A 16,794-nucleotide genomic window follows, 5' to 3' on the forward strand; every position below is an offset into this window, starting at 1 on the left:
TTGAAGACAATAATTACTAACGCTCACCAATAAATAATATTTTTGCCGTACTCCATTCCGCCGTATATTAAATCCAATTAAATCCAATCGACAAAATTCTGGACACTTCATTTTGCACTCACAAATTAATACGCTTTTATATATTGATCACTCATACACAACGCCCGATATTAATTCGACACTCCCGCACTGACGACTCGCGAGTTACTTTTGACTCGGACGAGAAAAAACGACGTGGAAAGAAAACTTTTTATCAGACTGTACCGTCTATGACGTCGCAACATCGACATAAGGAGCATTTTCGCGTGCCTACGTCACTCGGAATTCGTACTTACTGCTCGCGTCCATTTTAAATCTCTCTCGACGCATTTTCTATTGTCTCAAAATACAATCTCGCGTGTCAATTATCGCGCCGTGATACTCATCCAACGTCGATTCGGCACCGGAGACACTCGCCGGACGTTAATTCGACCCTCCCGGAATTCGTTCGAGTTCGCAATTCATCTACGAAGAGGGAAAGATCGCGAACCTTCGTCGTAACGGTCGCCACAAATAAGTCAAGAAGGGTCATTTTCGCGTGACAAGGACGTTGCAATCTGAGCACTACGCGCGGTAATGTCGGCCACCGAGGCTTCTCCCTCTGCTTTGTCGATGTTTCGAATGGCTAGAATTATCACGAGATACGCGTGCACCGCACTTATTAACGCGACACAGCGTCAACACGACACACTCGACACTAATTCGCGCCCGTGGTTCGACTCAGACCGGGAAATATCGCGAAAATACGCCGAAACTACGCGCCGCCGAAACGACGAGCCGGCAGTCCGGCAGGAGACTCGACGAGACTACAGTAACGCCACCGCGCATGCGCGCCAATTTCGAAAACTACCGGCGTCCGCGCGCGTAAATAGAGAGATATTATCGCGAAGAATAATGATAAAATTGACAATGCTGTGTCGAACATGTACACATACATTTTTCTAAAAAATATTAATTAATCGTTTTTATTTGATAATAACATTTTTAAATAGACTAATTATTTTTAAATAATAATATATTGTAAATAATGTGTTATAATACCTTATCCTACATGATTAATATTTTGTGACAGAAATTAATTGATAACTATTAAAAATATTAATCAAGTTTAAAATATTAACATCTTATTTAAAACATATTTTAATTATTATATTATTTTCAAATTTTATTAACAAATTAACAAATTAAATCTGGTTTCTGTTAGGAAATATTAATAAAGTGTCAATTTACTAATTAAATTTGAAAATAATATGTAAAAATAATTAACATATAGTATATACTTTTTAATACTAATAATTTTTGACAGTATCAGCTGATTTCTGTCAAAAAATATTAATTGAGAATTAAATATCTATATATGTATATACATATAATTATCCAATAATGTTGTTTTATCTAATACCATCATGCATTATCTAATACCATTATCTAATATTAATTAGATTACAACGTTTCACAATATTTGTTACGAATAATTTGATTCTGTTATGAAATAAATTCGCGTTATTAATCAGCTGATGAAGAATCGCATGAATAAACCGATCATAAAATTAATTATAAAAACAAAATTAGTAAACTATAAGTTGCAGAAAAACATTAAAACATTTTATTTTTATATATAATCCTAATCTTTCTCAAATCACACACAATTCTTATGGACAAGTTTTTAGAGAATGAATAAGAATAAATTTTACTTAAGAAAATAATATTAATTTTATAAGAAATTAAAATTTTCCTCTTTTTCAATTCTTATATAATTTAAAATAAAATTTAATTTTTTAAATTTTCTTTATACATGATCCATAACACAACAGAAAACATAAATGCAAATTTACAATAATCTCTTGTTATTGTATTTACTTAAAAAATAGCTTATCTTTAAATTAAATTTTAAAACACAGTAATTTGCAAAGTACAACTGCGCTTGCTTCACTATCAGCTGTTTTAATGTCAACCGTACAGATTAGGCGAAAGTTAAGTGTCCGTTTTAACAAATCGAAATTTTCCGTATAATTTTCTTTGTGTGAAGATATAAATAATCAATATGATACTCACGAATTAACCCCAACGCATATTTATAATACTTCGGAAACAATAAAGAGTCTCGGACATTCTCGTTGCGTCTTGTTGGTTCCATAATTTGACGTGTCTACGTGTCGGAGCGATTCCGTGAGGCGACTATCGCCTCGAACCTTGACCCATAATGTCGACTGTGTCATAGACGTCGACGATGCGAGTGATTCGCTTTTCTCTCGTCAACGACCGAGCAGAATCAGACTAAAATATCGCGTATTTCCAAATCAAGTTTGTCGATCAATTTTCAATATATCGAGAATTTGACTCCGCAACCTATTCTAAATTATTCTTCAAATAAATTCTAATAATTCATGTTATTTCAGAAGCATACTGGAGTATTGAATAAGTAATGATTCCGTATTTTAATTACATCGACATCTCCCGTGATAGATATAATTAGATTAAAATTATCTACACAAGTGTGGTTTTCTCAAGACAAATGTTTTCTATAAAATGTTAAGATATTTTCCTTATATACACAATAATGATATGATATTGCATGATGGTGTTTATAAATCGAGAAAAACTATAATTGCATTGTGTCTAATATTTTATAGCAATTTTTCATCGTGTTGAAAATTTCTCAGATAAAAAAATAAAAAATCTTTAAGAATATTTTTAAACACTTCAACCATTTCTCGGAATTTTCAAGTGATCCATAGACGCTTAGAAAAATATCTACATAATTCATTGGTGTCTTTCAAGTAAGAATATATATGAATAGAGATCGTAAAGTATCGTAAAAAATATCGTTTTCCCTCACGCATTCTCAAATATAAATTCTGAAATTCCCTTTCCATGAATAATTTACATCCTGAACTGAATCTTATCTACTTTGTTGTAAATATTATAATGTAAGGGGTTTCGTATACGTAACCTCAGATTATCCATCCAATGTTAATCATCTCTCAAAATCACAACTTCTCTCGCGGTCTCTCGCTTCTCGTAAATAGCACACGATTCTAATGTATCGATTTTTTTTATTTTGGTACAGTGACGAGAGAGAGAAGGAGAATACAACATGCAAGTACACTTTGGACGTATGCCATGAGACTCATAAAAATATCGTCTTCACGTCACGGGCTTCGCATCTCACTAGTTTGTCCATCGAGTCGTTCTCTTCGTTTTGCAATTTCGGGCAGGAGGAAAAAAGCGACAAACAAAAAAAAAAGAAGAAAGGAACTTCTACGAATCCACCCCCTTTTCACGACGAGACAATTAATGACTTGGCTAATGAAGATGCTTTCGCTATCGAGAAATATTCGATTAATATAATTATGCATAGCGAAAAAAATAATAATCCACTTATAACAAATTTAAATACACAATATGGGAAAAAAGATTTTTTTCATAAAACGATAAATTTTTTTATTATGAATTATTTCAATAGTTTCTTTCTTTTCTTCTTCGTTCATCTCCCTCTCTCGCTTCTATCTTTGTTATCTTTAAAAGTACGTTTTTTTTCTCTTTCTACAGCCTCATCTCGACGATACGAAAAGCGCGCTTGTGTCATTTCCATGGTCATCGTCGTCACGTAACTTTCTAAACAAAAGTTATTCTACCCGCTGTTACAGTCGCCTCTATATACCTCACATCGTTCTCCCTGTCTATCTTTTCCCCCCCGCATTGCGATTTGGAATTTACAAATGCCCGCTGCGCCGTTATCATACGGGACCGGTCGATATTCTCGGCTATTCGAGATTCGACACCCGGCGGAAAGCTCCCTTGGCGGCTCTTTTCAACGATAAAGTCGTCGTTCTCGATTATTTTTTTTTTCTCGTTACATATGTCACTCCGATATAATAATTCTTTATTAGAAAAAATCTAGACGGATATAAAATTAAAAATATCCCCCTATGTACAATTTCGAAGAGGTATCTCTTCTCTCGAGAATAATTTGCATAAATAAAATTAAATAAAATCTAAAAAATAAATTTTTTTTAAATTAAGAAAAACCAGAAGATAAAAAAATTGAATGCCCTCTCCTGGAAAAAAAAATCTTATTTTTCTGAAAAAAAAAAAAAAAATCAGCAAGAGGAAAAAACGAACGCCTAATTTTATTTGTATAAGTGCATAATAACTATATTGATGCGATTTTATTTTCGCCCAGACACGCGTGCAGCTCTACTTGTTTCGCCTAATTTCGTCCCTCTCCAACGTAGCTCGGCCGTTACAAAGTAATGAAGGACACCGAAAAGGGTAATGCACGACGACGTCGACGGACGTACGATATAAATCCGATAGCAACGGTGTCGCTGGAAACCCGCCAACGCGGACATCCAAGTCTCGAATTCGTGGCTGACACACGCGCGAACAATCTCCGGATAATGTGTACACGTTGTGTGATTGACTTCGCCGTGACTCAAAAGGTAAATATTATTACCTGTTCAATGTATATTTCGCAGGAGACGATATAACAAAATTTATTAAATTTATTTAATTCGGTGTAAAAAAATAAATTAAGGTCTGCAAAGTTATAGGTGCACTTTTAAATATTAAAGTGGTGTCTCAACTGTAGAATATCTCTCTTGCAAAATTATATCAATTTGTCCTATTCATGCACTGAAATGACCCTATATTTACACTGATTGCTAATAATACATAATTAGATTATCAGAGATAGTAATAATACAGGATAATATTGAATTAAAATATTCAAATACAAAAGAGAATGAGAGACGTGGAACGAGAACTAATAAAATAAAATTACATTATTATAGACTTATTAACGTAACAGTGAAGTAGCTGTCTATCGAAAGGGAAAATCACTCCTAATATTTTTTCTCTGCTTGAGGAAGACCTACAATAATATTATTTTGATATATTGTACTCGAGTATTATGTGATATACTGTACAATAAAATTCCGCGTACGTTTGAAAGTGTTTTATGTGATTTTCAAAATACAAGTGTTACAATAATTTCTTCTGCGACAAAATTTGGTCTGAAAATCGCGTGCAAATAAAGCAGACGATACCTTCCCTCACGGTCGATCTAAGACAATGTCTCGGTTCTTTCATGCGCGATAAGCGCGAGCAGCGTCACGTTTATTCGATAAATGAGAATATAAACGCGCGACCCATTTTAATCGGCAGAGGAGAAGGATCGGAACTGATCTAATTAAGATTAGATGCGCGCTTTTCGCTTTCGGATTACTGTTCTGTCCAGCGCGAGACTATTTTAAGGTGGCCTACTCCATTCAACTGGAACAACGATTCGCTATACGTATAGAATATTGAATGTAATCTATTATTTATTATATATAATGTTTGAAAACCGATAAACGAAATGCGTATAAAACGCAAGGAATAAAGAAAATATTTTAATACGGTGACAATGCCTATATTGAAAATTATCGAATATTCGATAAGAATTCTCTCGTCAGAGCATACACGAACTTTTTATCTCACGGCATTTCCCCCAAAAAAATATCTCACTTTTTACATTTTATATAATATACTTCCAAATTAAAAGACCAAACTAATATTTTCCCAAATCTTTTATCAATTTAAATATGGAGCAATATAAATAGGAAAAGACATTAAATAGAAATTATTTTATCATCTGCGAAATATTTTGTCATATAGCATTTTTAATATCCCTTGTTTACTGTCGTAATTAAATATTAGTTTAATAAATATACCCCACACACAAAATATGCATTAAAATAAAAATACGAGTCACTCGAGCCACACTGTAAAATTTCGTCATATGTACAAAAACTTTAAAAAAATATCAATTTTATCGTACACTACTGTTAAAAAAAAAAAAAAAAAATTGCGCCGATTTTTGATGAATAAAAAAATGGGGAAGAAATCTTTTAAGCGCCGAGTGTTAATAAGGATCCGTCTTGCGCGCTCGCATAATAATAATTTTACGGCTCTCGCTTCCCTTTCTTTCCGCCCTCGCAGCTGCAAATGTTCGGCTTAAGAAAATGTGCTGCACGCGCGCGCGTATATAAAGTCCTGAATTTTTTAAATCAATCTTCCGCGCCTCGACGGCGCCTCTCGTGCCGACTCGCGGCGAGCCGGAACGCGCTCAAAACGGGACAAGACTCAAAGAATGACTTGTTCCCCTTGCAAAAATAGCCGGGCACCATGCGAAAGTAAACAAACCGTCGCCCCGCATACGTACAATCTCGTTACAGTCCCCATTTTTACGAGTTTATCTCTCGAATTAGTGTGCACAGAGATTTTTCTCTCTTAGAATTTATACCCTCAAAATTATATAGTAATCGTAGGACAATTATATGATATCAGACGAATTTTAATAAATTTTTTTCAGTGTATGCATATGAAATGTTATTTATATTCCTATGATTTTTTTCTCTTCATTTAATTTATTTAATTCTTGAACAATCTTAGGTTTGACAGATCATGGTAATTGTGGGACCATTGGAAAAATTTTATAAGTTTCTCTGTGTGTGATTAATATTTTTACCACGATAAAAAATATTAATATCTATCAAAATAAGATGTGTTCAATCGATTTGACTATGTATTAATATTTTTATTACCATGATTTTCTGGGTAAATTCTAAGAGAAAATTCTCTCGTGTAGAGCTGACTTGTATCTATTTAAATGTGTAAGAATGTGAAAAATAATAGAAGGATATTAAATAAAAAAAAAATTATTTTATTATTTGTAAATTATATCTCTCTTGTTTCCTGTCATAATCGAGAGTTGTCTTGTTTTTTCCTGTTCAATAAATAAAATATCCCACGCATAAAGTGTATATATTTAAAATAAAGTACAAGACTGGAGAGCTTTTAGTTATATTTATAAAAAAAATTCCGTCACATATATCTCTTTGATATTCTCCAAAACGAAAAAAAAATGAGATATGCATCCTCTTTTTGAGAGCCCCCTCATATATATCAATTCTATATCGGTAAAACTACTCATCGGGAGAGAATCATCTCTCTCTTTTTTATTCTATATCACCGTTCCGACGATTTAAGAGGAAAGATCGTGGTCGATCCACGTTCCGACTGGTTCCGTGAGAAGCACTAGGTTTCCTTAGTCTCCGTCATCCACCTTTCTCTTCGCAACTCGAGAATTCCCCCCTAGAACTCCCTTCCCTGCCTAACTTCCTGCCTCTCGTTCCCTTCTCTTCCGACGAACGTGCGGTTTTATTTCCCGACTTCGGACGAACGAGGAGCAGCGTTAAGATCCGCTGTTATAAGGATAGCTTGAGCCCAAAAGTTATCCTTCCGGCCACTTCCTTCCTCAAAAAGCATCTAATGTCAAGATGTATATTCTCAAATCTTATGAATAAATTCCGTGATTTTTTCCAGGTACTTTTGTTCAAAATTCCAAATAAAATTAAAATATTTAAAAAAATTTTTAATCAATTTTAAATTGAATTTTATTTTTTTTATACATCATTTTTGGACACAAAATATTTTTTAAAATTTTATTTAAAAATAAAATCAGAAGCAATTTTTATAAAAATTTCCTCAAGTTCGAAATAAATTCCATAAGTATTCCAAGATTTTTCAAGATAGAAAAAATTCCCTGAAAAAATTTTCTAGATTTTCCAGATTTTTCTCGGTAGTATACACCCTGAATGTGATAAGCAGCACCTACTTCAAGATTGACATTTATTAAAAATCCAAATACTCTCATCATAGGAAGACAATCTGGCAGCACCTAACAAATCTGCTGAACTACGCCATAAAAGGAGGAAGAAGAAGAAGATAAGGACGACGACGAGGATCGTTGTCGCAACAACGCGGTGCGTTTAATGAAATGTGAACGGCGCCGCGTTTACGGTGGTTCGGCGACCTTCATGTGCTCTTCTCTCATTTACATTCTCTCTTTCTTTCTTTCTTTCTATCTCGTTCGTTCGATTCTGTCTCCCGCTGCGTGGAAGCGCGAATAAACACGGCGCACAATGGCCCCGGGACCACGGCGGTAACAGACCTATGGTTTTATGTCCCAAGTGTGAGTCAAGTGTGAATCAAGTGTGGTAGCCACCGGTAGCGGAATTGATAAGTGACGAAAAGCACAAACGAATAAAGTATCGGATATGGGAGGAGTTATATCAGGGTGTCCAGCAGACTCGATGAAAAAATTCCCTGACTTTTTCAGATTTTCCAAGATCAGAAATTTATTTTTTCCCTGAATTTTTTATATTTCATCCAAATTATTCCTCCAAATATATAATTTGGAATTTATCATGAAATCCTTAAGATATTTTTGTCAACAATGAAAAGATTCGGAAGTTAAAACAAAAATTTTAATTAATTAAACAATCTGTATATGTACGATGATCGAAACAAACATGTCACTATAAACTATTTAAATAATCACCTTTTTTATTTGTTATATCAAATTTTGTAGTTTTGTCTCTATCAAACACATTGAAATAAAACAACACAACGATGAAAATATAAATGAATAAACACGCTGTAGATGAATCGATTTTTAACAAGATAGAAAATTAGCGTACTGGGAGTCTAGAAAACATTTAAATTTATTTAATAAAAAATTTCAAATTATTGAAACAAATGTAGAATAATGTGAACAAAAATCCAGATGAACAGTAAAATTTCCTAACTTTTTATTGCCAATTCCAGATTTATAAAATTCCCTGACAATGCCCGGTTTTCGAGATTTCCCTGACTGCCAGACACCCTATATATGTACAAAAAAAAAATAAATCTCTCCGTGCGATTATTAAGATAATAATCTCTCCTCTAGGAGTAGAAATATAAATACATTTTTTTTGCATTAATGTAAAAGTTTGTGTATGCTCACATCATGTATTTAACGCTAAAAATGTTTGTCTTGCTCTTATCTCTTATTGGCACTCGATGCCGCAAAGACGAAAGTCTTGGATCAAGTGAGAGAGAGAAAGAGAGAGGCGATAATTCCACCAAGGAAACTTACGGCCAGTGTTTCCTCTATCAACAATGACGTCCTCGCTCTCATTTTCCTATCATCGCGAACGATGATAAAGTACCTAACGACGACCGTTTCAAAGACACCTTCTGTACACGGTCTCAGGAGCGTCAAGATCTCTTAAAAGGAGATAAACGCTTAGTCTGACAAGGTCAAAGAAACCTCGCCTTCGTTACAATCTTTCACTATTATAAAAACTTATGAGAGATTCTCCCTCTTTTGATCTATATATAGTATTGCAATTTGCCACTAGGCTACGTATTTTTTCATAAAGACGCAATTATGTTTTCTTTACGCCAACCTTGATTCCTTTCATTATTTCGTGCATAAAAGTATCGAAAGTGAGATCGTCGAGAAATGAATATTTTAAGAGATATGTTTTATAGTTTTTTCAAATTAAATCGAATTAAAGTATAAAATATCTCGTATAAATTATTCATTTTTTTTACCATCCTTCTCTTATATTTTTTATGCCAAATATTGCGAGGAATCGATAATATTTATTAATATTTATTTTTAAACAATTGGATATAGTTCTATTTAAAAAAAAAACTAAGTTGATCTTGAAATAATCTTAGAAATGCTAGCAAAGAATAATTCTAAGTCAAGATATATTATGAAATTTCCCTCGAAGCTACGTTTGTGCTCATGATTTCCAAATATTTACCTGTTAAGATTAAAACGAATCATCCTGTACGACATAGTAGTTTAATCTGACGTTATTATTAAAGCGATCTATCTCACACTGTTTGTGAACTACGTGATAAAATTTCACATATTATCGTTAGATGACGATATAAATTGTGGACGCAGAAGGATAAAAATATATTCCAAACAACAAACTGATTTTTCTAATCTTTACAATATTACGACACATTATAATCCCCCTTATAAATAAATACAATTATTTTATCAAAATAAAAATATTGTTTCGTGCACATTAAATTATATTTCATTCGTTACGATTCTTCTACTAAATAATAACAATTAAATAATTTATGAATATATATATATATATATATATATACTACTTGTTACTTTAACAAGATATTTTATAATAAAAACAATTACACGCACAACATATAATTTTATCTTTCATCTGTGGTGTTTCTATTCTATTCAATGTAAAGTTATTAATAAAACAACAATAGCGACAATAATAATTCTTATTATGATCTTATTATGACGATAAGACAATAATAATGACGATAATAATGTGCAAGTATATTAGAAGAGATTTGAAAGATTTGGTGAATAAATATTCAACATCCTGCGTACAGCAAAACTGTTGCAATTAGCTGATATAAATTACACATCAATGTCAAACGCATCGCAAATAGCCGAGCACCACAGATTAAAGATATCTTCGTATTATATGTATAGTAAGAGAGCGTGGAGGCAACTAAAAATAACATATTTACGACAAGCATTGATATCGTCTCTCTCTCGCTCTCGCTTTCTTTCTCTCTTCTCGCTTCATCCCACGAGAGAAGTTGTGTGTTTGCATTCTCGCGTATATATAAAACTTGCATTAAAGCAGATTCTAGATCCTATTTATTAAAAAGAAGGATGTACATTTCGCTCGCGAGTTTATTCTGCACGAGACTATAAACAACCCGATTCAATTTATGACGCGTGGATCAGATTTAAGAGAGCTGAATTGTCGTTAATTGTAAGCAAAATGAACCTTTCATATTTATATTGATTCGTGCATACACATTGAATTGTATACGGTTATTTTTCGTTGGTTATGCGGTTTTTTACTAAATAAATCATCTTTGTATTGTATAATATAATTAAAAGAACATTGAACATGAAATAACTAATTCAATAAACTAGTTTATTTATTATTGTATTATTATATTTGTTACTTGATTAGTGAATTAAAAATTAATATAATTTATTTGTATATTATTTTTATAATTATATATATTTATTATTATTTAATTTATATTTAATGTAATATTTGATATAATTTTCTTTCGATTGATCCTTTATATACTATATTAAATTCCTTAAAGCCTTCAATTTTGAAAACTAATTGCGTTAAATATTTTAGGCACGATTATAAGATAGAAAACAAAATTATCGTCAATGTTGATAGCGGTTTAATAGTGTATTTCTAGGAAAATTACTATGTAATATCCTAATATTATAAGAAGGAATCAGTGTAGAAATTTTTTCGCCGATACTTTAGCCCACGATATAATAAAACGTCACTCTTCTCATTTTATGATACTCATTTGTTCAAATTATAGCCCGATAGATAGCGATTGTCGACATAACATTTTACTGATTTTATACTGATTATAATGAATCAAACTTACGAAATTTGTGTAATCGGTCCGAAATTCCCGTTCGTCTCGAGGTATCTCGCAAAACAAATCTTGATGAAAATAAAATCATAATTTTAAAATCGCTATTCTTCAGTCAATAATAATTATCACAAATCAATCAATCGATTGCTTAAAAAAAAAATCTTAAGTCATCGAATTATTTCGATCAATTGCATAAGTCTGTGTAACTTTTTTCCTCAATCGCGATTTCTGCAAAAAAATATTATCCTTATCAGACTTCGTTCTGCGACATTGTTGAGAAGAATTTGGAGTCTTCGACCGATTTATTTATCAAAGGCCTCAGCATGCGATTAACATATAATTACCCCTATCGTTTTCACCAAGCTGTAGCTGCTTAACCGAAAATGATATTTTGGGTAAACGCAGTTTCGGAGAAGTAAAGCACAGAGGCGTGACTTTCTCTCGAAAACTTCGCTCGACGCTGTCCTACTTGTACTTCGCTCAACAACTCGTTATGAAGATATATATATTAGTGGGTGTTAAGTGCTAGAAATAAACTCTCTAACTACTCGGTTAAATCCTGCTCTTCGCATGTTCACTCTGAAATTAATACGCGACCAAAGTCGCGAACTATCAATTGCTCTGAGATAATTCTCCTTTCTTTTATGACGAATAGATCATAAATTATTTTGCATATTATATACTTTGCCAGTAACATTAGCATATAAAAATCGCAGGTTTTAGTATAATATAAATCTACACTAAAAACTTTTTTTAATTCATCAAAACTCTGAAATCGTTGTTATTCAAGAAAAGGTATTAATTCTTTTTTATTAATAAAATTATTTTAGTAATACAAAAGTAAAATAAAATATTATATTTCTTGCAAGTCATTATTATTCGTATTAAATTCCTTTATTTTGTAGCATGATAGTATCCAAAAAAAAAAAAGTCAGACCTAATGAGAAATTTGCGGGTCGCAAAAAAGATGAATACATTTTCTCCGAAAACAAAGAAAATGTATAATCAAAATTTAAATCAGCATACAAGACGGTTAAAAAAAATATTTCGCGGAATTACGCACAATTCCCTCCCAAGAATTCAATGCATCGAAATGAGAAGCGCGCGGTTTTATCAGAGAATGATAAATTAAAGCAGATAAGTTCGCATGTGCTTCTTTACATTTTACATACACATATTTATGATACATGCGCGCTGTCTATGTATAATATCAAGAGAGAGAGAGAGAGAGAAAGAAAGAATTACAATATTCCGAGAGATGATTGAAGAATAGGTTACGCCAGAGAGACGTTATAAAGACGGCGTGTCTTGGCGCAACTTGATGAAGTATAATTGGCGGCGTGATTGGTTTTCTAACCTTTCGCTAATGTAAATGATTAGAGGATAGATAAGTGAAACGCGCCGAGCATTCGCGAGCGAGTCTTTGCCGAGAGAGAGAAACGATTAAAACTTTGTTTCAAGCCGCGCGCCACGTACTTTAGACCGAGTTTAATATGTACAGTGAGAATCGGTGATAGATAAGGCATCAACTTTCGCCTCCCTCGATGATTAACGCGTAAGACGAAACGAACGCAGCCGCCTGATGAAGACGTCCGCGCGAAATTATTCGAGTAACGAAATCTTTCATTAATTTATATTACATTATGTCGTTTTTCGTAAGACGAAGAGAGACGGCTAAATTGATTTATGAAAATTTTCATTGAATTTGATTTTAAGCGCGATGAATATTATATATATTTCGGTTAATTTAAGAAGGCGCTAATTAAAAAATAACACGCCAGCTATTATATTATACTTTATAATTCATGAAAATGTGTTAAAATAAGTGACAAGTATTATATCAAAGTTCTGTATAAAAGTAAATGTTCAATTAAACTAAAAGATAAATTACCGACTAATTTAATTTATGAGAATAATGAAGATAGAAATAAGAAAGGTATAAAATGTATTATATATTAACTAAAAAAAAAAACGAAAAATTAATTCTTAAAATATTTATAAGAATATCGATCAAATTATGTAATGCAATATTGTGTGTCTAAATCATTACATTATATTAATCGTTTTATGAAGCAGAGTATATTAATTGAAATATGGAAGAGATAATGTTATCTATAAAGTAATTTTTATGAGAATATTAATTATACATATGAAAAAAATTCAACTATATGACTTCTGAGATATTATACAAATTATACAAAAGTCCGATTAGTCGACCTATAAAAATTTCGAGTTGAATAAAAGACTTGGCTAGTAATAAAGCAATTTTATAGTTATTTTATGAAAACTTCAGAGTGATAATGATATCACTTCGAACACGGAAAACCGTTTCGCAGTTATTACATAATAATCGAGCGCAAGTTTCTCCCTCTTCTCTCTCCCGGCAGTCCAATAATTAAAAGACGATAAATGAATGAAAATATTCGATAATAAGCGCTAGATAGTAGAACTGTTAGAAACCGGTTATGTGTATACATATGTTAAATATACGACAGCGTAGACAAATGTAGAAAAAAATAATTTTAAGAAACGTCATTTGATATTTTATTTATACAGGATGTTTACTTTATTTATACAAAGTTTTTAATGTCAGATTCCTGGTATCATTTGGAGATTATTTTTCCTTAGTGAAAATATTGAGAAACCATCATTTTTAGCATGTTCCCAATTTTTGCTATTATGTATCTTTATAACTAAGCCTTATATATTAAAATTCTATATTAAAGCAAACTCTAACACTAAAAAATAAATTTATTTAATTCGAATAAGTATTTATTTCAATACTGCCAAATGAATCATTTATTTAAAACTAATAATATTTATTTGATATAAAAAAATCCTTTTCAAAACAAATAAATATTTATTTGTTTCAAATAAATGATTCAATTGGCAGTATTGAACTAAATATGTATTAATTATTAGTCACTTTTTTTCAGTGTACCTAAAATTAACTGAAGAATGTATAGTTCTGTTAATATTTTATTTCCAGAAGACTTACAATTAGTTTCTCCCTTCAAAAGGGCCTTTACTTTTAAATGCTTATAATTCGAAAATGATTGGTGTCTCGACATTTTCGCCGAGGAAAAATCGTCTCCGAATGAAACCAAAAATCTGCCATTAAAAACTTTTCCGCCAGTTCTTGAACATCCTATATATATATATATATATTATATCGCGCGTTTTCCATATTCGGCACACGCGTTACGACTCGCTGAACATCTCCGGCGTATCATAATGATATCCGGCGTATAATTCGAGCTAAATCGGACACCAACGCAAAAACACCTACGAGGATTTCAGTTTAAAATCCTGCGCGTTATTATACTTGCGTACCGGCAAGAGGCATTTGCGTCTGAAATTAATCAAATGGAAAATCCGATTAACCCTCGTCGGCCAAATCGCGCTTTCGGATGATAATATATGTAGGCCAGGAACGTGCCTAAATCTCTGCTGAATTGTTTCAATGTTACTTATATGTACGCAAAAATCGTCCGGAGATCAGCTGATTTATTCTCGCTCTTCCCCAACAAAAAAATTATTATATGTATACTTAATGTTATATAAATATATTCATATAATATTACGTATATTTATATAAATATATTTATATACATATAATTAAATATATATATTTATTAAATTTGTTTTTTATTATTAAATATTTATTATATATAATTAAATAGATATAATTATAATAAATATTATTTAAAGACATGTTCGATGCGAGATTTTGATCTCACCTTCTCATCGGAGAATAAACAAATTCCCGTGACACAAAAAATGCGAACAATCCGCGAGAACGTCGAGTTTCGCGCTCCATCGTATTTTACTCGCGCACGCGTTATTCCGCACGCGCGGCCCATTTTATTATAGCGGTAGATCAGCGCGTAAACGAAACGAAGAACCGTTCGTGCACGCGGCGTCATCCGGCGGATCGGCCGAACGTGCGAAGTGGTTGAGACCTGATTTATGACACGATTCGTGTAACGATCGCCACACGGCTCTCGTCAACGCGTGTATGTGTATGTCCTTGTGTATGTGTGTGTCACATTGTGTAATTACAGCGCCTGGAGATTACGATGCACTTTTTAAATTCCATTCGACAAACTTTCATTTCGTGTCCATTCACTCTGAGCGAATTAAAATAAATCGATGAAATAAAAAGAGTGAAACCTATGAATTGTAAGTATACGATTGTGATTTTTTTCCAAATTTTTTTTGTTCCCGAAATTACTCGTCGACGTAAATTTCTGTCGCTGAAAAAAAATGTGATAACTTGACTAAACCTTTCGATTAAATATGTTGTTAATTGAACATATAAAAATATTTAAATTAAATGTCACATTTTAAAACGTTTATTTGACTTAAAAACTAATATATCTTCAATTAATAAAATAGTAATTTAGTCAAGTTGACAAATTTTTTTTTCAGTATATAATTTAAAAAATTGAAATATAATTGTTTTCAAACTGAAAAATTCAGGGAGAATTTTATAGCTTAATATACAATACATATATACCTGTATATACACATATGCTAATTAAAATTAATTGCTACTAATTAAAAAATGTAGAACTATAGAATTCGTCGAAAACTATAAAATGCATTGGAATAAACTCGAAAAATGACATGATATGCTAACTTGACTAAAAGTTAGCACATCATTACACATTTTAGATTTATAATTTTATAGTTTTCGACGAGTTTTATAGTTCTGTGGCATAATTCCGACCGCGGGCTGCTACTAAATAAACATTTAAAAATGTCCAAAAAACTCGAATTTTTGAGTAATGTTAAATTTAACACAAATCTTTCAACTGTATATGTCTTATAATTGTTTTTTGATTTTTGAATGAATCTTCCTAAACGAAACAGATTTCGATTCTTATATGCAGCAACATATATAAATTTCGCAAAATCTGATTTAATCAATATTTTATCGATTTCGATTCAAATGTTATTCACGATGTAATATGAAACTAGCAAATCCGCGACATTACTATTATAATCCACGAAATATGAGCTTCTGGATATATGCGAACCAGCCACTTCCTCCGCAAAGCTCCTTATATGAAGGATTTAGGGAAGCACGTTCTTTCGGGTGAATCCTATCCTCGGGATGCAGGCACTTATTCTGATTGGATAAAGCGAGGACGAACGACGGAGAGATTAAACATACCTCTCTTATACACGTGTGTGTTACATAATCCGACAGATAGTCATACCGTATAATGACGAAAATTTTCTGTAATAATGTGAAATAGTAGCGTGCATAGAGAGCGAGCTCGTGAAAATTTATTTCTTTTAAGTGAACAAGAGAGAGAAAGAGAGAGAAAATATGCAAGCAAATTAATTCTAAATTCAAAATGAAGCATACTGTTTCATGTTGCAATATTAATGTAGTATATTGAGTGCTCATTTAGTATTAATCGAGTCATTGTGAACACTAATGCATAT

The 16,794-nt window shown here is 32.0% G+C and overlaps 1 protein-coding gene across 5 annotated transcripts in view; it reads right to left on the bottom strand.

The window, feature by feature from the left end:
- LOC114929945 (uncharacterized) overlaps positions 1 to 16,794 on the bottom strand; it is a 133,813-nt gene that overhangs the window by 85,694 nt on the left and 31,325 nt on the right. The window contains exon 1 of one of the 5 annotated variants that reach the window (XM_085489619.1): positions 28 to 841. The exons of the other annotated variants lie outside the window; for them this stretch is intronic. Within the exon in view, the coding sequence (XP_085345745.1) occupies positions 28 to 56 (29 nt within the window). The 5' untranslated portion in view covers positions 57 to 841. Of the gene's footprint in view, positions 1 to 27; positions 842 to 16,794 lie in introns of those variants that run through there. 5 annotated transcript variants of the gene reach the window in all.

The sequence above is a fragment of the Nylanderia fulva genome, unplaced genomic scaffold (assembly GCF_048542155.1).
Source record: "Nylanderia fulva isolate GAGA-0341 unplaced genomic scaffold, ASM4854215v1 Scaffold9, whole genome shotgun sequence".
Taxonomy (NCBI): Eukaryota; Metazoa; Arthropoda; class Insecta; order Hymenoptera; family Formicidae; genus Nylanderia; species Nylanderia fulva.